The 24,935-nt window shown below is 45.0% G+C and overlaps 1 protein-coding gene across 1 annotated transcript in view; it reads left to right on the plus strand.

Moving 5' to 3' along the window:
• VPS9D1 (VPS9 domain containing 1) overlaps positions 1–24,935 on the plus strand; it is a 1,552,154-nt gene that overhangs the window by 1,132,010 nt on the left and 395,209 nt on the right. The window contains exon 11 of the mRNA XM_069635571.1: positions 16,940–17,069. Coding sequence (XP_069491672.1) covers positions 16,940–17,069 — 130 coding nt within the window. The remainder of the gene's footprint in view (positions 1–16,939; positions 17,070–24,935) is intronic.

A 24,935-nucleotide genomic window follows, 5' to 3' on the forward strand; every position in this document is an offset into this window, starting at 1 on the left:
CTTGCACAGCATAGGCCTGGCAGAGATAGTCCAAGGGCTTTCGTCGCCTACGTGTCCAAGACTCTGATGGACACTGAAAAGAAATATTCACATCCGGAAAAGGAGGAGCTTGCAGTCGTCTGGCCGTGTGAGCACTTCCAGATATTCCTCCTGGAAAGACCATTCATGGTGGTGACCGACCATGAGGCATTGGTCACAATTTACGGAAACCTGCAGTGTAAAATGCCTCTGAGGATAGAAAGGTGGGGACTAAGACTGCAAGATTTCAATTTCGCCCTCATGCACAGGCCGGGCAAGGATTATAATCCGGCAGATTTCATGTCAGGGCACCTTCTTGTGAAACAAGATTGTGAGTTGTCCATGTCGGAGGAAATACATGAACTTCCTCACTTAGTGGGGACCGCCAATGCCACTCCCGACGAGCAAAGTGAGAGACTGCACCATGAGCGATCAGATTTTGCAGAAAGTGAAAGAACTCATTATGTTGCGAAGGTGGAGAGACATTGAGTAGAACACACACAGAGACCAAGAGGTTGTGCGGCAATAAATGCTGGCTTTCAAGCAAGTGAAAGATGAGTTGTCAGTCACCGTGGAGGGTCTTGTGATGCGTGAAAGCTGGATCATTATACCCAGAGATCTCCGACAGCAAGTAGTGGACCTAGCCCATGAAGGGCATTGTGGCATGGTGGCCAGCAAGCGCCAGATAAGAGACACAATGTGGTTCCCAGTGATTGACTCCATGGCAGAAGACAAGGTGAAAGGATGCCATTTGTGCCAGTGCACACCAAAGCCCAGTAATCCAGAGCCACTCAGGATGTCTGAGCTGCCTGAGGCGCGATGGACACATGTCGCAATCAATTTCTTTGGTCCGTTTGGTCGAGGGATATACTGGATTGGGTGGTGGTCATGGAGGAATTCTCTCGATTCCCGTTGGTGCAGATGATCTCATCCACTGCAGCCCAGACTGTCATCCCTGAGTCGGACGTCATATTCTAAACGTGGGGCATTCCTGAGACTCAAGTCAGACAACTGGCCTCCGTTCAGCAGTGGGGAGTTTGCCCGATTCATGAGCCACATGGGCATATGTCATAGAAAAATTACACCCCTGTGACCACAAGCCAACTGGATGATAGAAAAGTATATGGAAAGTTTGAAAAAGGGGAATTGCAAGTTTGCAGCAGAATGTGAAAGAATAAAGATAGATAAGCACCCATTTTTCCAAGCTCAGTGTCCCTCATTTCAAGCACGGTGTAAGCAGGTACCAAGAGGCCCATCCTAAGGGGTACCAGAGAGTGGGACAGGATAGGGGTCATCATATCAACTACCCCACATTTCTGGTGATTTCTTTTGCCTTGAAAGCTTTTCAGCGCAATATCTGCAACACAACGGTTCACATCAGGACGAACAACTCTGTTGCAATGTTCTATGTCAACAATCAAGGCGGGACCAAGTCTATGGGGGTCATTACGACCCTGGCGGTAGGGGGTTAACGGGGCCGGTAGAGCTGCCGGCCCTGTTAACCCCCTACCGCCTCATTACGAGGTCTCCTCGCGGGACCCGCTAAGGACGCCTGGTTTTACCAGACGTCCTTAGCGGGTCCCGCGAGAAGACCAGCATGCTAACAAGGGGCCCGTTATTAACAGGCCCGTTGTTAGCATGCTCCCCATACCCTTTGAGCCCCATGGGGGCTCGAATGGGAATGGGGATTGGTTCCTGGAATGGGTAAATACCTGGCCCTCCAAGGTCGGAATGGCCTGTTATTTCCCCATTCCAGGAACATGAACCTGGTACCCGGAATGGGGGTAGCCATGCCGCAAATAGCGGGGATAGTGGTCTGGGATGCTTCCAAGTACGATCAAGAAGTGCTGAGACTTTTGTCCATCCCAGGCCACTATACCAAAATCGCTAATGATCCTTCTAAATTAATTAAGGTAAAGATTTTGGCTCTTACTGATGAAGGTAACCATGCAGGGTTCCTTTCGACAAAAGAAACTGAATATATCAATTTCTCATAAGAACGGATGCCCCTTTTTTATATTATGCTAAAAATACACAAAAATATGGAAAACCCTCCTGGACGGCCAATAGTTTCAGGCTGTGGTTCGCTATTGGACCCATATCTAAATATATTGCCTTCTTTATAAAACCTTTGGCCATGGCAACTCTCACATTCTTATTGGACTCACGGGATGTAATCAACCTTGTTGAACTAAGACTCTTTGATTCATCCACACAAATATTGGTCTCCTTGGATATAGAGGCTCTATATACCAATATACCTCAAGATAGGGCCATTTTGAGTCTAAGGACAACTCTAGATAGGCGACTACCTCCACACTCTGTCCCAACAGAATTTTTGTGTAAAGCAGCCCAATTGGTTTTGAACAATAGTTTCTTTAAATTCAAGGAAGACTTCTTCCTGCAAAGCAGGGGTACGGCCATGGGCTGTAACTTTGCTCCCAACTTGGCAATAATTTTTATGGCCCTACTCGAGGAAGAGAAAATCCTGCAAATTTCCAATTCATACAGGGTACAAATCATGATACATCGTCGATATATCAACGATATATTTATGATCTGGGAGGGATCGTTAGAATCACTGCTGTCATTTGTAGAATAGCTAAATGAAGTAGATGTGGACATTCACTTCACTTTTGAATATTTCACCTCGAGAATTGCCATCTTGGATTTGTCTGTTTTTTCCGAAGGGGGTTGCCTCCATACGGAACTACACAGAAAGGTAACAGAAAGAAATACCACTCTAAAATATGAGAGCCAACATCCAGCCAGTTTCCTGCAGAATTTACCGTATGGCATGTTTTTGCTGCTTTGCCGCAATTGTACAGACATCATTAACTTTACTAAAAATGCCTTGATCTTGGAAAAAAGACTTTTGGAGCGGGGATACCCAAGAAGGCTTATAAAGCAATCCAGAAAAAGAGCTTGTTTTGCAAATCGAGAGGCATTATTGTTACCCAAAGCCCAGGCTAAGAAAAAAGAGGAATTTGTTTGCATGTCAACCTTTTGCCAAGACAGTGAAGCCATTAAGAGCATTATATTAAAAAACTGGCGCATTTTAAATGCATCAGGAACTATGCTGCAAAAACCTCTTTTTGCATTCAAAAAGAGTAAGAATCTAAAACAACAAATTACTTGTGCCAGCAGAAGTTACTTGAAACCATCTAGTGTTCGGGATTTTAACAAAATCCAGTTATCGGACATTTCCCATGTACCACTTGAGTAGCTTGCAAATTCTCAAAAAGACCACCTGTTTTTTCATGCAAAACAAAAACTGGGACCTTCGTACTTTTACCACCTGCAAGAGCAAAACGTAATTTATGCAATTGTGTGTCCTTGTAAAAAGATGTACATAGGGAAAACCACTCGGGAAGTAAGTACCCGTATCAATGAGCATCGCTCAAAGATAAAAACTCGGAACTTAAATGCCCCGATGGTGATCCATTATGTGGAGATGGGCCACAAAGCAGAACAAATGGAATGGTTTTGTGTGGAAAGGTATTTGGCCAAAATTCGACACAGCTTTTAAAAAATCTATCTTACAAAGAAGAATTATGGATCTTTAATTCAAAGACATTGACTGAGGGGCTTAATACTTTGGAACCCTGGCATCCAGGTACCTAATACGGCTAATACATTCTTGGGAGGCCCCATCATGGATATATGTGGTAGACCATCATCATACATGATTGGGATCCCCTCTTGCCAATGCACAAAAAAAGTTTTGTGGTTAAAAAAGTTGTTTGGCTGAGACATCTTGCACTTCCGCAAATGGGCTCTTGCCTATGCAATTCGTACACTTAGTTAGGCTACACTAAGCATGTTAGCAATGGTCAATTTTTAATACATCTCATATACCTCTTCCAAACATCACATGGGTACAAGCATGAATACATGCAGTCCTGCACCATCCACAACACAATTCATTTGTCTCAAACATGGGGGGCTAATGAGCCCTCGAATACCTTTTTAGACTGTGCCCAGACGTTGGCCGCATCTTTCTCTTGGGCGGTTCATTTCCTGACCTGGTGCCGAGTGGTTTTGGCATGGTGCTGAGTCTTTTTCGCGGCTGGTTGTGGCCGGGCCGTTTTCTGTGGCCGTGCTGCTGGGGTTAGTTTAGACAATGCCGTGGAGTCTGTGCATGTGAATAGGGTTAAAGCATAGGTTTCGCATTCTAATCGAGTCGCAGATGGGTGGTGAATATACATCTGGGATTAACGTGTTCCCCTAGACACGTTTTGGAAGGTTTGGGAACTCCAGTGTTTCCCTATATTAGCACAGTATACATGCCGCGCAGTCCTTTCACACTGTTTGTTACATGTTTAGGTCACGCATTCGCACAATCAGCTGCTTAACAGCTTGAGGACGTCCAAAGGACATGGCGTAACGCGTAACACGATCATGTGAGGAGATCGTGTTGGATATTTAAACGCTCCAACAGCTCTGTCAATCAGATGCGAGTTTTTGTCCCCAAAGAAGGTCCGGGAAAGCTTGAGTGCGTGATTTGACCCGTGGATAGTTCCATCACATCGGCGGCCGTTAGCTACAGGTAAGTTGGGTACACATTCATGTCTGAACACCGTGATTACCTTTATTTAGTTAGCCCAACTTTATTGGATGAATTTCTGTTGCCCATTTGGCACATGCAGCTATTAAGCAGATATATGCTTCAAACACTGTGATTGTTAAACTTTGATAAGTCCAACTTAGCATTATATTATTGTAACTCCCATTAGACTTTCCTTAGAGAAGAAACAACCTGACCCTAAGTCATGACACTTTAATTATGTCATGACTCTTTCTTTTTGTTAAACTTTTTTCCTTAAAACTTTGTTTCTTAAATTTGTTGTTCAACTCTTTCCGGCAGAGAGTACAATCATTTACTAGTTTCCTTTCTTTCTCTTCTCTGCCGAAATATGCCACATCCAGGCTCCATTCTTCCTGTAACTGCAGCATCTCCCTTAAATAACATCATGTGAGGTGCGTCACCAGCACCACCCACAGTACCATCATGACCCGGTTTTCTGGGGTAAGATCATTGTTGGCCATTGACATTCTTGATATTTTTGCTGATTTTCTGACTCTGATTTTGCAATCTCATATGCAAAATATGGGCTTTGACTCCTTGACAGAGGGTCTCTGATTCCCTCATTCTATTTTAAAACCCCTACAGATTGGAGCATCAAGTGCAGTTGTCTGCCAAGCAGGATCTCTGATCTGAATGCTGCCAATCTTTATGACAGCTGTTTCAGTTCCTTACAAACACACACCACGGATTGACTCTTGTTGGTGGTACCAAGGTCAGTGTTTGGGGTTGTCTAAAAACTGTATAGACTTCACATCTTGGGTTGCCACTCCGTGCATGGGTTGAGTTCATCTTTGTATCACAATTGGTCAGTTTCGCGTCTTATTCTATTCCCGCCTTGTCCAGGGACACTGATTTCCTTTGGTAGCACTCCCTACATGACGCCTTCTGTTTACCCCAGATATATATATTTGGGGGTATGAGCAGGACAGTAGTAGACTTTTGTACTCCAAACCTGAGCACGGTGAAGTTATGCATTTGCACTTTCTCATTTTCTTCCTCTCCACTGTTCCTGTATTTCTTTAGGGAAACTTATGTTTTTATACTTGTTTTGTTTTTAGAAAATATATTGTTATCTCCTGATGAAGACGTAACACAAACAATGTTAATACGTCGAAACCGGTAGAGAAATCCAGGATAAAGCCATTTGTGAAGATCTTCCATTCTTTGCCTATCCTAACTGCTGGCCACCTACAGAAACCACTGTGGCCATGCTCTTTGTTTTACACAAAATATGTCTTGTATGATAATTGAATTGTTAATGAATTGTGATATTTGTTATGTGTTTTTATCTTGTACTTATTGATGTTGTGTACGAATGAATTGATGTATGCTGTATGGTTGTGGATGAATGTGTGAATGATTTAATAGTATGAACTTCTCCTGCTGCTATGTTAAATAAATAATTGCTTGAGTGCAAATTAAATTGTGATTAAACTCACACAATAATAAATGTATTAGGTTTAATAAAACCCTTAATACGAGACTTTCAAATTGTATCCTCTGGATCTTCTTTCTGAGACTAGTTTTGATGCTAATACCCTCTTCCAGAGAGCAGGGTTTCCTGCGCCTTTCAGATATACTTTAGAAATGAAGCAGCCAGCATCTTGTTTTTCTTTCGATGTGAAAGATATTCAAGGTTATAGCCAAGGATATGGGAAAATGAAACACAAGAAAAAAGCCATTTGCAGGTCAAAAAACATGCAAATTCCATAGGGGTCAGTGTGGGGGGGGGGGGTGGTTAGAGGTCACCAAGTGAAATTTGGGATTTGGAGGGGGTCTAGGGACTGAGTTTGAAATACAAAGCTTTCTGTAGAAGGCTATAGCCATCATCTCAAAGTAACTTCGTCACAGCAACAGCATGTGTTGTGGGGGGAAAGGGAGAGTGCAGAGGAGGTGGGGAGTCGGGGCACTTGGTGAGAGCCTGGGGGGCATGAAAGAATTTGTTTTCTGCTGTTTTTCTGATATTTGCAGCTATAAACGACTATGGATAGCCAAGGCTATGTGTAGTTAAGTACCCACAGCTACAGCGGGATAATTTAGATATTCTTACAGCTATAGTGATGTTGGGGGTGAAAATTGCCATCCAGGTCTCCCATCCATGCAGTAACCAGGACAGACCCTGCTTAGATTCCAAGTGAGGAAGGGGCCAGCCGCCTCAGGCCAAGTGTCCCGATAAAAGAGCTAGATTTACAAGACCACTTTGAGAAATGGGCCTGCCCTTTCTTTTCTTTGAAGCTAAGCAGTGTCAGTCATGCTTTGAAGCTAAATAGGGTCAGTCCCGGTCACTACATGGATGCACGACCGAATGGGCATCCATAATATTCTTTTTTTTTTTTTTATCGTGATACTCAGAGACCATTTTTTGAATTTTGCTGAATTACATTCTGGTATTTGTAGTCTCCCAGTCAATAATAACAAAAAATAGATATTTTTACAGCAACAGTGGGGTTCCCATCCCTGCAGTAACTGGGACGAACCCTGATTAGCTTCAAAGCGAGGAAGGGTTCAGACCCTTATGGCCATGTTGCCTAATAAATGAGCTCACCTTACAAGACCACTTTGAGAAACCTGACCTAAGGGGGCTGGATCCTTCCTCGCTTTGCAACTAAGCAAGGTCGGTCCCCGTTACTGCATGGATGGTAGACAGTCCACAGACCTGAATGCTGTGTGTTTTCTTAGTTTTAAATATCTCATAACACATGGCATCCACATTATTTCTTTTTTAAATGTGCTACTGTCAGTCCTTGAAAGGTTTGCACTCAGAGACCATTTTTTTGCCTTTTGCTGAATTGCATTCTGGTATTTGTAGTCTCGCAGTCAAAATGAGGGCAATAATGCCACAATTGTACACTTTTTGCCTAACATAGTTCTATAAGTATTAATATATTTCAGTGGCAGTGGTATGTGTACTTTTCAAATTATCTTTATAAAGCAGAGTATTGTTGAAAGCCAGACATATGGGTCAGCAGGGGAAATGATGAGAGGGCAAGTAAGTCATAAGTATTTTCCCACGATGTGGCGCGAATGTTTGTAATCCTGGACACTGGTGCAGTTATTTTCTCCTAATTATGGCTGATTTTCAGGGCACAAGTAAAGGACACCTATGGGTGGACAGCATAACTTTTCTTCAGAGGGGGGATGTAACCCCTTAGGGTTTTTTTTCAGTTGGCAAGCTTACTCAAGTATTTGGCTACCAGGATTTTACTCAGGTTGTCATGTTCCCAGTGCAGACACTTACTCACAAGACCACAAGCACTTGTTTCGTATTGGAATTTAGTTTTCCAGGGAATATTTCACTACAGATTGCTGTGTTTAAAAGGTGAGCACCTTTTATACTTTGCCTGCATATTTATTGTAACATTTCCACTCTCAGGTTATTTTTCTGTTGTTCATTACTTTTCCAATGCTATTTTGTCTTGCGTAGTTTCTTCTAAAGGGAAGGTCAAATGAACTACATTTGTATATTTCACTTTAAGATACATGTTCACTTGCTGTGCATATATTCATGGGTGCCAGCTTTAGATTTTCGCTATGGGTGCAGAAAGTACCTGGGCATATGTTATTCTTGCCGCCGGTCATTTTTTCCCCATTTCCATACTGCTTAAATGTGGTTAGTTAGGGTTGTGCAATGTATCACAACAGTCACCAAGGGACCGGCCATAAAACAAGGGGCTTGTAGCATGCTGCTTAACCAAAGTGTGTGGTCCATGGAAAATAATTTAATCTCACTGCGCATTACCTAAAAACACTTTGAGTTTTCAAAGCCTGCAATATTTTATATATAACAATACCTCTGTGAAAACAGGACAAAATCAGTTTGTGATTGATGAACGTCTTTGAGCGATGGGTTGCAAGTGTTTTAAAATATAGAGTGGCCATGCCCACTGACCATTGCCGAAGGACATGGCTAGTGGTCTGGTAGCGTTTTAAAATGGACAGTGGGCACGGCTAAAGGCCATGCCCACTGACCATGGCCGCAGACCATGCTAGTGGTCTAGAAGCGTTAAAAAAATCTATGGAATAACAGAACCCTTGAAATTCAAGGAAATAACTTTTGTTGCAAGGATGTTAAGGTGAGAACTTAACGCAACAAAACCTCTGAAATTCAGCTAAAGCCACTTTAACTTCACGCCACCTGTTGCGCAGCCCATGACCATAATGATGACATCACAGATCACATCACTGATGACATCACTAATTACATGTTGTATGAGAACACTGTTGATATTACAAATCACATCACTGATGACAAATACTAATTACATTGTATATAACTGATTACATCAATAATGGAATTAGACATAACATCATTTATAAGTGAGCTCATAAAAACTCTAATTAAATAACAATTTAGGCCATGGACCCGACCGTGACAATGACTGGGGTCCCTGGCCAGCACCAAAGGCCATAACTAGTGTTTGGTTAATGATCAAAAATACCAATGTGCATGGTTAAAAACCATGCCTAGTATCCCATCACTGTTTTAAAATATACAGTGGGCAACGTTGAAAGCTGTAGTCCGTGGCTAAGTCTAAAGGCCATAGCTAATGCCCATTAATATGTTAGAATATACAGTCGGCACAGACAAAGGCCGTGGCCACCGGCTAGTATTGTGTTGAAGACCATGGCTAGTGGCTGGTTAGTGTTGTATAATACACAGTGGCCATCGCTTATTGCATTTTATTATTTTAAAATATACAGTGGACATGGCCAAAAGATGTACAAACTGCTCAAGGTCAAAGGCCATTGCTAGTGGCCCATTTATATGTTAGAATATATAGTGGGCACAGCCAAAGATTGTGGCCACTGGCCAGTGTTGTGCTAAAGTCCATGGCTGGTGCCTGACCAGTGTACATATACAGTGGTCGCAGTTGATAGCTGTATCTACTGATAAAGGCCAAAATCTATGGTTGGTAGCCTGTTAGTGTTTTAAAATATTTACTGCACATGGGTTGTGACCACTGTCCATAACTGAAGGCCATGACTAGTACTCATTCATGTGTTCAGATATATTTGGCCATGCACACTGACCATGGCTGAAGGCCATGCTTAATGCCAGTTACTGCTGTACTGTAATTATTGATGTCATCAGGGATGTGATCTGTGATGTTATCATTGTGGTCATAAGCTGCGTAACGGGGTGCAAAGTTAAGGTGGTTTGAGCTGAATTTCAGGGGTTTTGTTGTGTTAAATTCTCACCTTAATGTCCAGCAACTTAAGTTTTTTCATTGACTATTTATATAGCTGGGATTTCAGCTCGGTTTCAAGGCTTAAACCACATTCACATTAGTTCCCTGCTCTTGCAGCAAGGTGCAATTAATTCAGAATGTTTGACTTTCAATACTTAAAATCATTGCACTGATTCCCCATCACACTGGCCATTGGTTTGTGACGATTGACTCTTGGCGAGTAAGCAAGGGTGAACACTCTGTTTATGTATAGAATTGTGGTGACACAGTGGCACTGGCAGGTGAATTTCTATGGCTGGCTACTAGCTTGCAACTTGAAATGTTTGCCACCCAATGCTTAAAATAATACTCTGTTTTGTAGACCTGACTGACTTTCACATGATACATGAGTACACAAATCACATGATAAAGCAACTGGAAATGCACTACTGTGTGCCTCTCCTTAGTCCTTCCTCATTTGGCTCCATTCTGATTGAATTAACCATCAGAAGCCTGGACAGGAATGCTCAAATCATATGCTAATGAAGCTCGGAGCATTCCTCTCGCCCTGGCAGTGATTGATACACAGAGCCCAGCAGTTTGTGCAAAAGTCAGGGAGGAGACTCGGGCACAGAGCAATGGTGGAGAGTGGGAGCCCTTCCTGTGTCAGACAATCTCAGCACAATAGTGTGCGAGTGAGTGAGTCAGAGGGGGAGAGCGGGGGAGAGCAGGAAGAGCGCCGAGAGGTCCTGTCCGCCCGCTTATCTGAGCACAGTCAGAGTTCCCACTTTGACTCATAGGAGTGCAAAGTTCTGCTGAACGAAGTTTCAGAACAAAAGTGCAACTTGTAAAGAAAAGGGGAAAGGGATGAACTTTCACAATATTTTTTTTTAATGTTTTAAAATTATTAATATATGGTTGAAAACAGAAAAAGTTCAACCATTAATAAATTACAATCAGTAAAATATAATATTGAAATATATTATACATTATTGAATTCATTACAGAGTATTATTAGTCTTTGCACTAAAGAAAGACAAAATAGATCATTACACGAACAATATAAGACATAGTGACATAATAACAACGACCCCAACAACATTAAAGTACAACTACAAAACCAACGTTACCTATAAAATGAGAAAATGTAATCATAAAATACAGAATCAATCTCTAAGCAGAGCTGTCCAATACATACTCTTCTAATTTAAGAGCTTTAATAAATCCTTTCACTGAAATTACTGTAGAAATAGTGTGCCCGGCCAAACAAGATGTCCATACTAGGTTGTCTACAACAGCTGATTTAAACTCTGACATGTTTTTAAAATATGCAGTGCGAATACTTGATAATACCACACAGTCCATCAGCCATTGTTTTAAGGTTTCACATTCGAATTTGCAAATTCGCCAAAGCGCTTGATCTGGGGCTATAATGCCATAGCATACCAGTATTTTCTTTGACAAAACTGAATTCCAACGGATATGTAGGAAGTTCAGTCATGTTAATCTATCTGGGAAGATACTCAAAAAGAGTGCTAGGATTCCTAGTTGTTTGTATTCTCTCTGCAAATGAGACGATGAAGTATAGGAATGCAAGGATTCCTGCGTGTTGATCCAATCATAGTGATATAGAGTCAATTTCACTTTCGCAGGCAATTTCACCAATTCATTAATTGAGCTCCCACTGTGAACACCCCAGCACACAATGCCCCCTCCCCCCTGTGAACACCCCAGCACACAATCCCCACTACCCCTATGAACACCCCAGCACACAGTCACCCCTCCCCCTGTGAACACCCCAGAACACAATCCCCCCTCCCTCATGAGTACACCCCAAGACTATGCCAGTGGGTCCATGTGCCCGGGCCTCGGCACAACTGTGCCATGTCCATCTATGATGGTCGTGGATGCTTCCCACGTCCGGGTCCCTCTGGTGAGCGGCGTGGGAGATTGCGTAGGGAACGGCACCTGGGCGAAACCTCCAGGGATCCCTCTGTGGGTGTGGTGGAGTTAGATGGAATTGCACGTGCTAACTGCAGCTGCTGATGGAGCAGATTGTTTGCCTCCTGCATCTTCTCAGCATGTGCAGATTGCCCGCTCACACTGCTCACAAACTCTCTGTCCAAAACCTGTCAGGGCAGCTGTACAGTCCTCCACCACTCTACCGGTGCGGGCATTGTCACATGCCGTGGTCTTGACTGCATTACGTATGGCGCGGCTTATTGCATTGATGTGGTGACTGTGGTCAGCCACCATGGCCCCAATGTTCCACTGTCGTTCTTCTATCACATCCAGCCGTCCCATTACAGCAGCTCCCGTGACTATGGGTTTGTCTGGTGTGCTGTTGATTGGACTGACAGCTCTACGCGGGGTGGCAGGAGAGCTGTAGGGGGACATTGCAGCCTCTCTGACAGGGCTGGCGCAGTTGGAGGGGCTACCTTCAGGGGAATAAGAAGGTGTGTCCACATTGGGCTTGGGTGTGCGGGCATGACGTACATGCATAGTGAAATGGGGAGTGTGTGCTTCCACTGGCACCTGCTCTGGGCTCCCTTCGGGTGTGCCCATCTCCTGAGTGACACCCTGGCTGGGTGAGAACACCAGCGCACTTAGTCCTTCCTCAGTGGATGTGCGGTCCATATCCTGCAGGCCCTTAGTGGCTCCTGGCGTTTGAGGCGGTGACACCCTGCGGCCTTGTGGATGTTGAGCCAGTCTGACTGGGCTCCGGTGGGGTGACCTGGGATGTGTCCTGCGCCTTGCCTTCTCATGCCAGTTCCTTTGCGGAGTGGTGGTGCTGGTTGATGCGAGTCAGGGCATGTGGCTGGATGTGGATGCCGCTTCTGTATCAACGTTGCCCTGCAATGACTGCTGGGTGCCTGTCGGTTACATAGGGTGTTGTATGAGTTGAGGGCATCTTACATTTGTATCATGCATTTCATGCCTTACAGTGGGTTAGGGCACAGTTTGTATCATTCTTGGCCATTGCATATTTGTCATTCCCCATCTTGTTATTGCTGGAACGTCCTACAGGGGAGGGGCACTGCTCGGACATCTTGGTGTGACATCTTCAGATGTCTGTTGTGAATGCACAGCCCCCATGCCGCTGTGCGTGAGGGGGGCCTTTGATACACACGCACACATCATGTTGTTGTGGCATGGCCATGGTTCTATTTTCCTTGGGGCTTACATTGGTACATTGTAGGTACTTAGTCATGGTACCAGGGGGCGCTAGGGTACGGTGGTACAAGGGAGCACTAATGGGTGGCTGCTGTGCATCACACACATTGCAAACATACATTCACACTGGGATTGGAGGGGTGGGCCTAACAAGATTATGCATTTTCAAAGTGGGGTGGGGGGGTTCTCAGCTGCAGCCTCCTGGGTACCGGTGCCTGCCTCTGCTCCACCGACTCCCTCGATTGTGCTCATGTCTGCCAGGGTGGTCATCTGCTCCTCCCAAGGTGTCATGTCTGGTGGTGGTAGTGTTGGCCCTCCTCCAGTCCCCATGCTTTCGCTCCTGTGCTGGGCCAGGAGACCCCGGACACGGTCCTGCAAGTCATTCAGCTGCTTACGGCAATCCTCCCCGTCCCTGGGCACACGGCCCACTGCTGTCACCTTCTGGCTCAGTTGTCTCCAGATCTGTGCTCGCTGCTGTGCACTCGTCTTGAGCTGTTGTGGCCCATACAGCTCTTCTTGGTGGCCTATCACCTCATCCACAAGTACAGCAAGCTCCTGATCTGTGAACGTGGGTTTGTGAACCCTGTTGAGGGCAGACTTGCACCTGGTACATTCCTGGGACATTTTTCAGGCTTTGGAAGAGTGGATGACTTACAGGGGCTGAGTTTTTTGGCGGATTGTGATTTCCAAGTTGGCTGCTGCTTTATTTCCCATTCCGGCATTTCTCGCGGCGCTATTAGCACCGTAGCTCGCGGTAGCGCAATGCGCGCTGTATTTGTGGGTTCACAGCCACTTTTGCCGCCGGACACTATTTGCGTTACCGCCAAGGCATGTACATGCCGACTCATGATCTGGCATTGTTTCCGCCAAACATTGCGGCGTTAACGCAAATAGCGCTCGATTGAAAATACGCCGGGAATACCACCCAACTTGTGATGAGGCCATCTGTGATTTTATTCGGTTCAGTATTCAAAGCTCCTTGTGGGAGGAAAAAGGATGTGTTGTTCATATTGACATTTTTCACAGGTGGCACGGCTTGGAGTTGTAAAGTCTTGGCTACCTCAACAGTGGCTTTACCCCCTGATTTTAAAGCTTGGGCCCCTCAATTCAATTCAGCACCCCTCAGGTGTCCATCACAGTTAACAGGTGAGGGTGGAAGAGGCAGGCTCATGGCTATCAATATCTCAGCATCTGTAATGTATGATGCATGGTTTTTCCCACTTCTTAAATCATATATTTCTATACTGGCATGTGCTAGTACTCTTGCCGGTGATTCCTTTGCTGTTGGAAAGATGGCAGTTCAAAGGCAGTTAGAGCCCACAGTCACTCCTGTGCTTGTGTTAATGCTTTGCTGGTGATTCCTGAAACATTGGAAAGAAGGACGTTCAAAGGCAATTAGTGCCTGCAGTCACTCCCGTTCTCAATCAATTCCTGTGCTATGGATACACAAGAGTCGTAGCGGGCGTAAATTACCGTGCGCACTGGGTGGGAGTCCGACAACTGAAGGCGCTGACATCTGACAGTCCAACAGCCGAACACCAAACACTTGGCTCACTCCACTTCCAACAGATCTTTTTTACGCCCTGAGATTGTTGGCTATAGATGAAAGACTCCAAATGAGGTACTGCTTTCAATCCTTGAAGCAAGGAAACCCTGTAACCGCACTGAACATTCGGCTCACTCCACAATAAGGAAGAGGAGGTGACATAAAAGTTGTGATGGATCTTTTGAGGCGAGTTTGAATTGCCTTTCTCCATCCTCCCCAAAAGTATTTTTTTCTTCAGATTTTCTCCCTGTTTACAGTCTCTGGATTTGGCTGACTCTTTGATCTTAGGCAACCGCTTGGCTGTGACCTCTGACACCTCTGAAATGTGCAGTGTTGAAAGTTTGTATTTGTTTACTTGGAGGAAGTTCTAGCCTTCTGGCTGCCCTGGTCGGGTGAGCGGACCGTTGCTTGAATTTCTGGCGCAGGGATGTCTCAGTAGACAGGAGGCTAAGTGTTTGCGGTGCATCTCATGCCTATTGCTCTCACCATGGAAACGCCACTTGCGATATTTGTTTGTTTCTCTTCTTGTGTAGCCTGGGCTCTGATGCTATACTGGCTGGCCTGCACATCTAGGGCCCCTAACAGCGAGAGGCCTTTGGACACCAGGGGATTCCTGAAGCCTTGAGTCCATATAACGGGGCAGTGGTAGTAGCAGGGACGGACCATTATTTCCAGATCAGCAGTCCGCTAGCTTAAATGTTCTGACACACACAGTGCATGTACAAAGGTTATAGGGTTTGTGTGTCGAAACAAGGTAAGAGGACGCGGGTGGCAGCAATGTACCTCGTTTACTGCTTCGTTGTGATACGATGCTTGCCGCTTGCATGACGTGACGTTGTGCGCCATGGCGGCATCCCGTTTGCGTAAGCTGCCCTAAGCCCATGTCCATCCGGCTTTAAAACATCTGGTTTTACAATTTAAAGCATCATTTGTGCAGTCAGTAATTATTTAGTTTTTGGTGCCACCAAAATTAAATAAATACCGAATGCACATAGAAATATGCTGCCTTCTAATAATTTGACACTCTAGGCTGAGGCCTAGTCGGCCTTCGTGTACATACGTCAATGGACACAGGCTCCTAAAGCCTCTATTTCCAGCTGGATAGCCTCCTACATTTCGGTAGCATACACAGTACAGGGACTTCAGGCCCGCAAGGGCATACATGCTCACCTTGTGTGAGGCAAAGCTGCGGCTGTAGCTTTCCAGAAGTACGTACCGTGGGAAACCATCGCTAAGGCGGCCACCTGGGCCTCTTCCTCAGCTTTTTGTAAACACTAATGTCTTGACCTCAGTTCTCGAGCGGATGTTCAGTTTGGTCAAGCTGTTCTTAGGAACTTTAAGTAAGGGAGTGTACATCAGTTCTTGTGAATCTCCCACAAGTATGGAGGAAAGGGGACGGGACGTAGGAGTAAAACAAAGTTTCTCACCGTAGTGACTGACGTACTCCTAGTCCATAGTCTCCTTTCCTCCATACGCCCGCCCACCTTCCCCCACTAAAAAGTCCCTATTATTGTTTAAATGTCTACCGACCTTAGAGATAGAAAAGGACTGAAGGGCGATGCGCTGGGCGGGGCTCAGAAAGTCAGGGCTAAAGCCACACTTGCTGGCCCACTGTAAATATAAAAAAGGACACGCTTTTTTCTTTTGATGCTATCAAAAAGCGCTCCGGTCCTGTCCCAAAGGACAAAATATTCCACACAAGTATGGAGGAAAGGGGAACATGGACTAGGAGTATGTTAGTCACTACGATGAGTAACTTTGTTTTTCTACAGAACTTTAGATTCTTACTCTTACACTTGGGACCAACAATCTGCCTTCTGTTACTGTCTTGGCTTTCCTTACCCATCGTCCTGTGCGTGGCCTTGGTCTTCCCTCTTGTACTTTCAAACTTAGTTATTTTTCGGATTTTTACCTTTCTTGCATTTCTATCCAGCAAGACTTATTCTAAAGTATACAATTGTTTTATTAAGTGGTAGGAGTGTTCCATGTGTCTGCATTGTGTCTTTCTTCATTTGAAGGTTTCTCCTTTATTAAATTCATGTTTTCTTTTAGAATTGGGGGGTCTTCACATTTTGTTGTTGTTTCTTCACTGCAGTGGTATGTTTTGGGAGGCTTTGCAGGATGGCCTCCACTTGATTTGGTTAGCGATTTTTATCTACTGCCCTTGGCACGAAACTCATCCCCACTCTTACTGAGTGCTGATCTAGAACTTTAGAACTGTGTTAATGGAAGGAGCTGGCTAAGATGCCAATAGAGTGTGATGTAGCTAGCGTGAGGGACATGAGAAATACTAATACATGAAATATACATAAAATAACCTTGTTCTGATATTGGGTGTGTTCATCTGTTCTCTTCTAGCAAGGAGTGTACTTTTATATTTCTATTTACTGTGCCCTTTCCTTGATGTTCTGCTACTACTGATATATTTTTTCTTTCTGGCCACAGACCAGCTGCTGTCCCTGATCCTAATGTCCTTCGATTTCAAAAGTGACTCTTCCTGCAAGGATCAGTGTTTAGAGTGCATTGAAGAGGTCTTCTTTCCCCCAATCTGGCCTGCGCTGCTGGCTTTGTACAGGTATTTTCAATATTTTTCAGAATCAAGTGTAAGTCATGTGGCAGTGAGTGCTATGTGGAAGATGATTCATACAGAGGGACAGTGACCATGGCTTCAAGATAACAGTTGAACCAAATTGCAAGTTCCATTTGAGAAACAGGGATTGAGAACACCTACATGAATGGATTTTTATTTTCCTTAGTGGCCTAGGCTAGTTAAACCTGTGTGGTCACCTCAAGTTATATCTTTTAAATGATGCAGACAGTCCTTCACAAGATAACTAAAAATTATTCAAGCTCAATTTGCTGGCTATTTTCTTTCAGAATAATACTCCTTGGTGAAATTACAGTCCAATATCTGCCCTTGTCCAAATCCACTGACCTTCCATTATTGTCTGACACTTTCCTTCAAGCCAACTGATTGAGACTAGTTTCAAAAATAATTAGAAAACTGTTCTTTACTCCTTGTTAACACTCAACTACAAAATCTTTGTAAAATGTCAAACTCTATTTACTCAGTGTTTGAAGATTTATTTTAATAACAATGGAGAGTGCACATCTTTCAAAGAAACCACTATCAAATGTCAACTTTCCCAACAACATGGCATCTGACTACAGTAATCTTCCGACTATAAGCCATACCCTAAGTTTTCTGGAATAGTGGACTGATCTCGTGATTAGCTCACATACCTCCACCAACAAAATCATCATACTGGGATACCTAAATTGTGGTTAGACTTTGATGACACTACCTACCCACCAAGATTTCCTCATTCATACACATGTTTTTCCCAATGGGTAAGGTGACAAAGTTACATCTCGAGGAGTCATAGAGATGGAAGTGGGGTCTCGGGGGGGAACAGAGGAAGCCACCTGCTAAATGATACAAACCCTGGAGGTGCTATATGAGGGATCCCCCATATTCCATCAAACCTTCCCTCTCCAGACCTACAGTGAGCTCGGCAGCCAACCATTCAGTAGAACCCTCCCTTTTATCTCACTATGAGCTGTGATATTTATGGGGGACAGAGAAGGGACCCCATAACACAACATATAGGGATGCAGGTAAGATTTGAAGTGTGAGTATTTTATGTGCTGTATTACTTTTTTAAGTTGGGAGTACATTGATTTTTTAAGAATTAAAATTAGTAATTCCACGTCCCAAAATTAATATATTTTACAAAATTAAATATACTTTAACTCTAAAACAGATACATATATATTTCTTTTTTAATTCTTTATTTAGGTTTGAACATATATACAGGAAGAACAATTCAACCGGCAACGATCATATCAGTAGTGCATAACTATCTGTTCAATTTTTCCATAATCAAACAAACATCCCCCCATGCCCCTCTCTTTCCCTCACTCTTATGACAGATGGGGTACCAGCATGCAATAACTCCAAATCAGTGTCATGGGCAAGTCTATTTTCTGCTCTTTCAGGGATAGTCTAGTTTATTTGGGCTGTAGCCATTGCTATACTCGGGTCTAGTGTTCAGGGGTGCACAGCCATCCGTGTTTGGGCCCTACTCCCTTCTCTCATCCATCAGGATTGTCTTCCTCCACAGCAGTTTCCCCCGAGGTAGTCGACGGACTATATTTGTGAAGGAAAGTCCCCCCACTCCATTTCTCTCGAAGGGCGTGAATCGTGAATGACAGAGTAATGTTTTCCATGTCATGAATCTCCTTAGCCTTTAGGGCCCACATTCTTTGCGGTAGGCACCTCTATTCCCCTTTGTAGTCTTCTAGGCCAAACAATATCAACAGCGGGTTGCAGGTTTTCTCTATCCCTTTTAGGTCTTTCGAGCACCTATTTCCAGAATCCCTGTATTCTCGGGCATGCCCACCACATTCGCCAGTATTCTGCTCTCTGGCCGCATCCCTCCAGCATGATGGGTCAGACCCATGAAACATCTTGGAGAGGCGGTCCGATTTGTATCTACACCTATAGAGACGTTTTAAGCCATGCAATTTGTATTGACATGCCATGGACGTTCTGTGGGCGTTTCTACAAAGACGTTGTCACTGGTTGTCCTGGAATACTTCCCTAATTGGCCACCAGTAGCGCTCTGTATGTATTTGAAATCAGCCCTTTGTTGGAGGTGGCATTGCTCAATATCACCTCTGTGGCTGTCAAACCCAGCTGTATGCTTTCCTATCATTTATCAGACATCAGGACCCCCTTTAGTTGTAAATAGTGGAAGGCCGAAAGAGCCTCAATGTGTAACCCCCTCCTCCAACTTAGTGCGATTAAGGCGTCTCCCTTAACCACCTGTCCACTCTCTCCAAACTTGGCCTCAAACCATTTTTGGAAGTGAAGCTGTTCCTGAATTTCGTCCCTGATTGAGGGGGCCTGTTAAGACGCATTTCTAAACTCTGACCTGGTGGGCAGAAGTTTATGAGGGTACCCTAGTTCAGTTGAAGTGGGGAATCTTCTGGATAAGCAAGACCAATCATGGGAGCTTGGCAGGTGGTCAAGACTAAGACTCAGGAGGAGTGAGAGTGATCAGAAGTCCACAATGAGCACACAGTAAAACTCCACAGAATATTCTCAGACAAGTATATATCAAAAATACATATGCATTTATTATAGGCCTTATAAATGAACACAAATAAACCACAGAAATATAAAACAGTTACCACACATGCCTTTCACTATTTAACATATATACAGTTCCGTTTCACCTAATGCGGAAAAGGGGAAAACACAGCCATAACCTGTAACAGGAGGGTGAGTTAACACAGATATAGCATTAGGCATTTCTTCAGAATCAATCCCTAACTTGAGCAGTCCAACCCTACGAAGTGGGGAGGCTTCTGCTCAAAAGTACAGTAGTGTGTTAAACCTATGTGGTGGTGCATAATAAGAGAAAGCGGGTCCTCTTCAGGGAGCTGTAGCAGTTCAGGAAGGGGCTTGAGGTGATGAAGAACAGTGTGCCACTATTCGAGGAGGGTCCACCCTGACAGGTAGAGCGACTTTCGAGTTTCTGGAATAGCTAGGGAGCGCAGGCTAGCCCAGCTAAGATGAGTATCTTTTTAGGGATTCTCGTGTGTAAAAAAACAATGGGGGCCACCAGTAAGAGATGCAAGTACTCACCGACCCTCGACACAGTCCAGACTAAACTTTGCCAGTCTAGTCCCGGTCACTTGTAGGTTCAACCTGTGCAGTTGCACGTTGCTCCGGCTCGCAGCGGCTACAGGACGGGATGATCATTTTGGTGATTTTCTCGGCTCCCAGTGAAGAAAAGAAGACAGTCCCAGTGCAGAACATCTCAAGGCACAGGGGGGCAGGCAGGCAAGGCTCCTACAACGACCGTCACCACAGTAGAGAGACACAGGGACCGCAAATGCTCGCAGTGTGGGGCACTCTCCTAAATCGCGAACCAGAGGAGCTAGGACTACGAACTTAGGCAGGAGAGGGCCCAGGATCACAAGATAGCGATTCCTCGAGTGTCAACTAGGGATGGCCACGCTCCTATGCGATACCTCGGGTTTGAGCTTGTCAGTTCACTGGATGCCCCAGGAACACTTCAGATGAGGCTCTTTTGGAGGGTAAACAGGAGGTGCAGAGAGCAGTTCCCACTGCTCCAACAGGTTGAAGCACCCTTGCAGGCCTTCTGTGATCGATGCAAAAGCAAGCGTCCGATGGGACAACCACGGGCTCAGGTTGCCAAACCTCCAGCACGTCTCTGGCGGTTCCACGGGTCTGCTTCAGCGTTTCAGGATACTTGGCTCCTTCTATAGTTCAGAGAGAACTTCAGTTGATTGACCTGGAATGGATGCAGAGCCCATCTCTTATCCAAGATTCGCTTTGCGCCAAAATCTGGGACAACCAATGAAAGATCTGCTCTCTTGCATGCACACCAGGCGTGGACCAATCGCGGTCCATGGTGGTCCCAGTCATTCAGGCACACAAGACATTCTGGCACCAGTAGTGTGGATTGGGACCAGACAGTCCCAACCCTATTCCTGGGCATGAACACACACAGCATGCAGAAGCCCGCGAAAGCTACGGATCTGCTCGACCTGGGGAAAGGAAAGGGGACAAAATGGCCAAAGGACAGAACAAAAGACTTGTGACACTTCCATTTTTCGGCACTGGCCACAGTCTGGAGCCAAACGTGGTGGACACGATATGGTTCATTAAAAAGAAGTAAAAACACTATAAAAGTAAACTGCTGCCACCACTTAATCTTAGGCACATTTGTACAAGCACCAAAAAATCTGTAGAGGGTATCTAGGGCCATAAAACAAAAAGGAGACCGGTACACAGTACTGTAAGGTACTTTGTTTGCTGATAGAAAATTACCAAGAAACATTAACAAAGTCAAAGCTTAAGGGAAACATAGTTTCCGAGTGCTGACAGTCAGTTAAACCATAAAAATAGGTGAGATAAACACCTAATCTAAACCTAAATCTAAGATGGGAGCAAGCTACGACCATCAAATAATAATAATAATAATAATAATAATAATAATAATAATAATAATAATACAGTCCTAGTGGAGTCTAGTCAAATAAAAAGTACCTATAATAAAAAAACAGTCCTTACCACTAAATACAAAATAGTGTGGTATAATGTTCACAAAGAAAGAAAGAAGTGTTCTCCAAAGGATAAGTCAAGATGTTGTAGCCATGGTCTCCTTTCCCTGCGTTTGAAGCACCGAACAAGGCAGGACTCTTCAGCACAGCACACTTCTGGTCTTCTCCGGCTGGAGTTTGCAGTTCCTTTTCCAATATCAGGGCCTTATGTGCCCAAGTCTCTTTATGCAAAGTCTCTTGCTTAAGAGGGCCTTATGCATCACAAACAACAAACAAACGTTCCTTCTGTTTCTTCACGTCGGGCGATTACTCTTCACTCGAGGAGCCCCCTCAGTTGGGCTCCGATCCCTTTCACAACGTCAGCCTCCCTCACTCAGGCTCCGACCAACAACCCATTGTAGACATCCCTCAGTTGCATTGTCCAGGACCACCTTATCGACTACCAAATCCACCCTACTGACATTCACTACTTTTGTCAACGACCAAGCCGACTATAACCTCATCGACGACATCAGCAATGGTGCATAAATCCGCAGACTATGACCGCCTTATCTATCACCAAGACTTATGGCTCGTGCCAACGGCCCCAAGAGGGGTTGCACAGGCTCGAGATCCATTGTCTGAGCTACCTTTCTGGGCCGACTCGTACTCTGCCACTCTTCTCACTAACGCCATATGTGCCACCTGATGTTCTTTGTCCAGCTATGGCTTCCCCCTGAGGACCTTTTGCATCAAGGATTGGACTCAGAGATCCAGGAAGGATGATGACCAGGTGCTCCTGCCTACTATTATGCCTTCTCTATAGGCCCCCTTGGCCCCCACAGGGCTCACATCTAAATATGTTTCTAGTCATCCAGAGCCATCTCCCAGTGCAAGCTCTGCACCTTTGCAACAGGCTTCTCTTCGATCTGAGTCCCCTCCAAGGCCTTTAAAAGCCCCTACTCCATCGGGGTCTCGAGATGTCTCCATGGACATTTTGTCCACATTGCAGACTTTCGTATCTGAGCTGCAGCAACAGATTCATACTCTGTCTTTGCCTCTTCCTCAAGGTCCTCCTGCCTTTCCTATAGAACAAGTTCTAGATCCACTGCCACCATCCAGACACCCCTCCCATGTTCTGGATCCTTCTCCACCAGCCAGCTTCACAGCTACGGATACGACTGACAGCGCCTCAACCTACTGATGGATCTCTGCCTGCCAGATATCCCCCTGCCCCTCTGATGGAATTGGCTCCTTTCACACCCTCATGTCTCGGGCAGTAAAGCCATTTGATCTGCTTCCCGAGAAACACATAAAGGAAGGTTTCCTTTATCAATGGTGTGAATCCACAAGAAAATCTGTGGTGGCCACCCCAGTCTTGGGAGACATTTGACAGGATGGTCTGCTACTGATGAGAAATCCTTTCACTGCACCCCCCCAAAAAAAAAGTATAAAGCTCCTTAATCCGCTTCAAAATGCCCTTGTACACAACCTAGCCCAGATTCAGTCGTATCGGCTATGGCGCAGAAATGCTCCGCAAATCCTTCTTACCCTTGCATGGTACTTCCGGACAAGGAAGGAAAGCATCTGGGTGCATTTTCAAAATCCGTCATTGTTTCTGCCACTACAACTATCAAGGCAGCAACCTCTATAGCTATCCTGGAGATCTTGGTATAAATTCGTACCTATACTTGGCTTTCTACGTGACGACAAGTGAGAGGAAGCGCTAACACTCTGGTGTGAAGGCGATGGGGCATCAGACCATTGCAATTCCGTTGACGTGGATATCGCAGACACAAGGTTCAGACAGATGTGTTGTGGAGCTGTATTGTGCCGTCAGGTTTGGCTAAAAGCCACCAACTTCCGTCCAGAGGTGCAGTCCAAGGTTGTAGACATACTGTTTAACGGTATTGACCTGTTCGGCAAGAAAGTGGATAACACTCTCCAGGCCATCAAAGCCAATACGGACACTGCTCATTCTCTGGAGACTTTGCAACAACAGTGCCAGTCCTTTCGCTCCAACAAATAATGCTTTCCCAGGACCACACTGGACTACAGGTCCTCTTATTGATCCCAGACATCTCGTTCCAGTACCACCCACGAGGGTTCTAAAGGGAGATCCCAAGTCTAACATGGAAATTGGCGTCTCTGCCGATCTTCCTTCAGAAGCCAGGTTCCAAAACTTTCCTGACCAGGCCACGGGTCTAGTCCTCCACTTATGCCACCCATTGGGAGTATGACTTTCCAACTTCGTTACGCAGTGGAACTTCATCACCACAGACAAATGGGTGTTGACCCTGACTTGGCAGGCCACACTCTGGAAATTGAGGGATGGAGGTGGGGTGGCCAATGAACTCCAAAGACCAAAAAACAGGCTGCTTCTGCGCGAAGTGCAATCACTCTTTGCCAAAGGAGCGATAGAGCCCGATCATCTCATCTACTAGGCACAGGAGTAAACATGGGAGGAGATAACTACCCGGGGGAGGTGATGACTCCATCGGATGAGACGTAGTATTCCCCACTTTCCCCTGCGGAAGACCCTATGATACCTAAGTCCTTAAAGGCTTGTTATCTCCCAATAGTTGCACCCTGTAGTAAAAGTCAGAAAACCTTTCCTCTATATCACTCTAGTCAAGCTCCCATCTATGACTCAAACACTCACAACTCATACATAACATCTTCTGGTTTTGATATGTCTTAATGTGAGATTGCTAATACAGACGATACTCAAAAATGCTTTTAATCCAGACAAAACCCAATACCAATTCAATATCCAATAAGATGAATATTTGAATGCTGACAAGACAAAGTGCAGCAACAAACCCCAAACAAGTACAGATTCATAAGATGCCATTGTGGGAGAAAGCTGAAGCAAGCACTACCATAGGCAAATATATTGAGCACCTCAAGATATATGTTACTGTGGTATAGTGAAAAGAAAAGTGAAACAAATAAGACCACCTGGCAGGGGACTACCAACCTAACCTCCGATCCCACGCCAGTCCTCTCACGAAGGCCTGTGACCACCCGCTCCTGTTCCTGATCCACCACCCACCCTCTCTGCTCCCACCTACAGATCCTTCCCTCTGACCAACATCGTCCCTCCAGTCACACCGATCACACGTCCTTTTCAGTGACCATTACCTTCTCACCGGCCACACTGACCACCCCAGTCCTGCCAATCGGGGACAGCCGGGAAAGCACAGCCCCTGCAGCCTCCCACAAACTCACCTGCCTCCTTATCAATGCCAGCTCCATGGCCAAAAACAGACACAGCATGCCCTCCTTGCCTCTGTGAATCCTGATCTCATTCTCATCATGAAACATGGTTCACGGACGATTTCAAACAAATCACACCGAAAGC

The sequence above is a fragment of the Ambystoma mexicanum genome, chromosome 1q, assembly GCF_040938575.1.
Source record: "Ambystoma mexicanum isolate Mex_15411 chromosome 1q, UKY_AmexF1_1, whole genome shotgun sequence".
NCBI lineage: Eukaryota > Metazoa > Chordata > Amphibia > Caudata > Ambystomatidae > Ambystoma > Ambystoma mexicanum.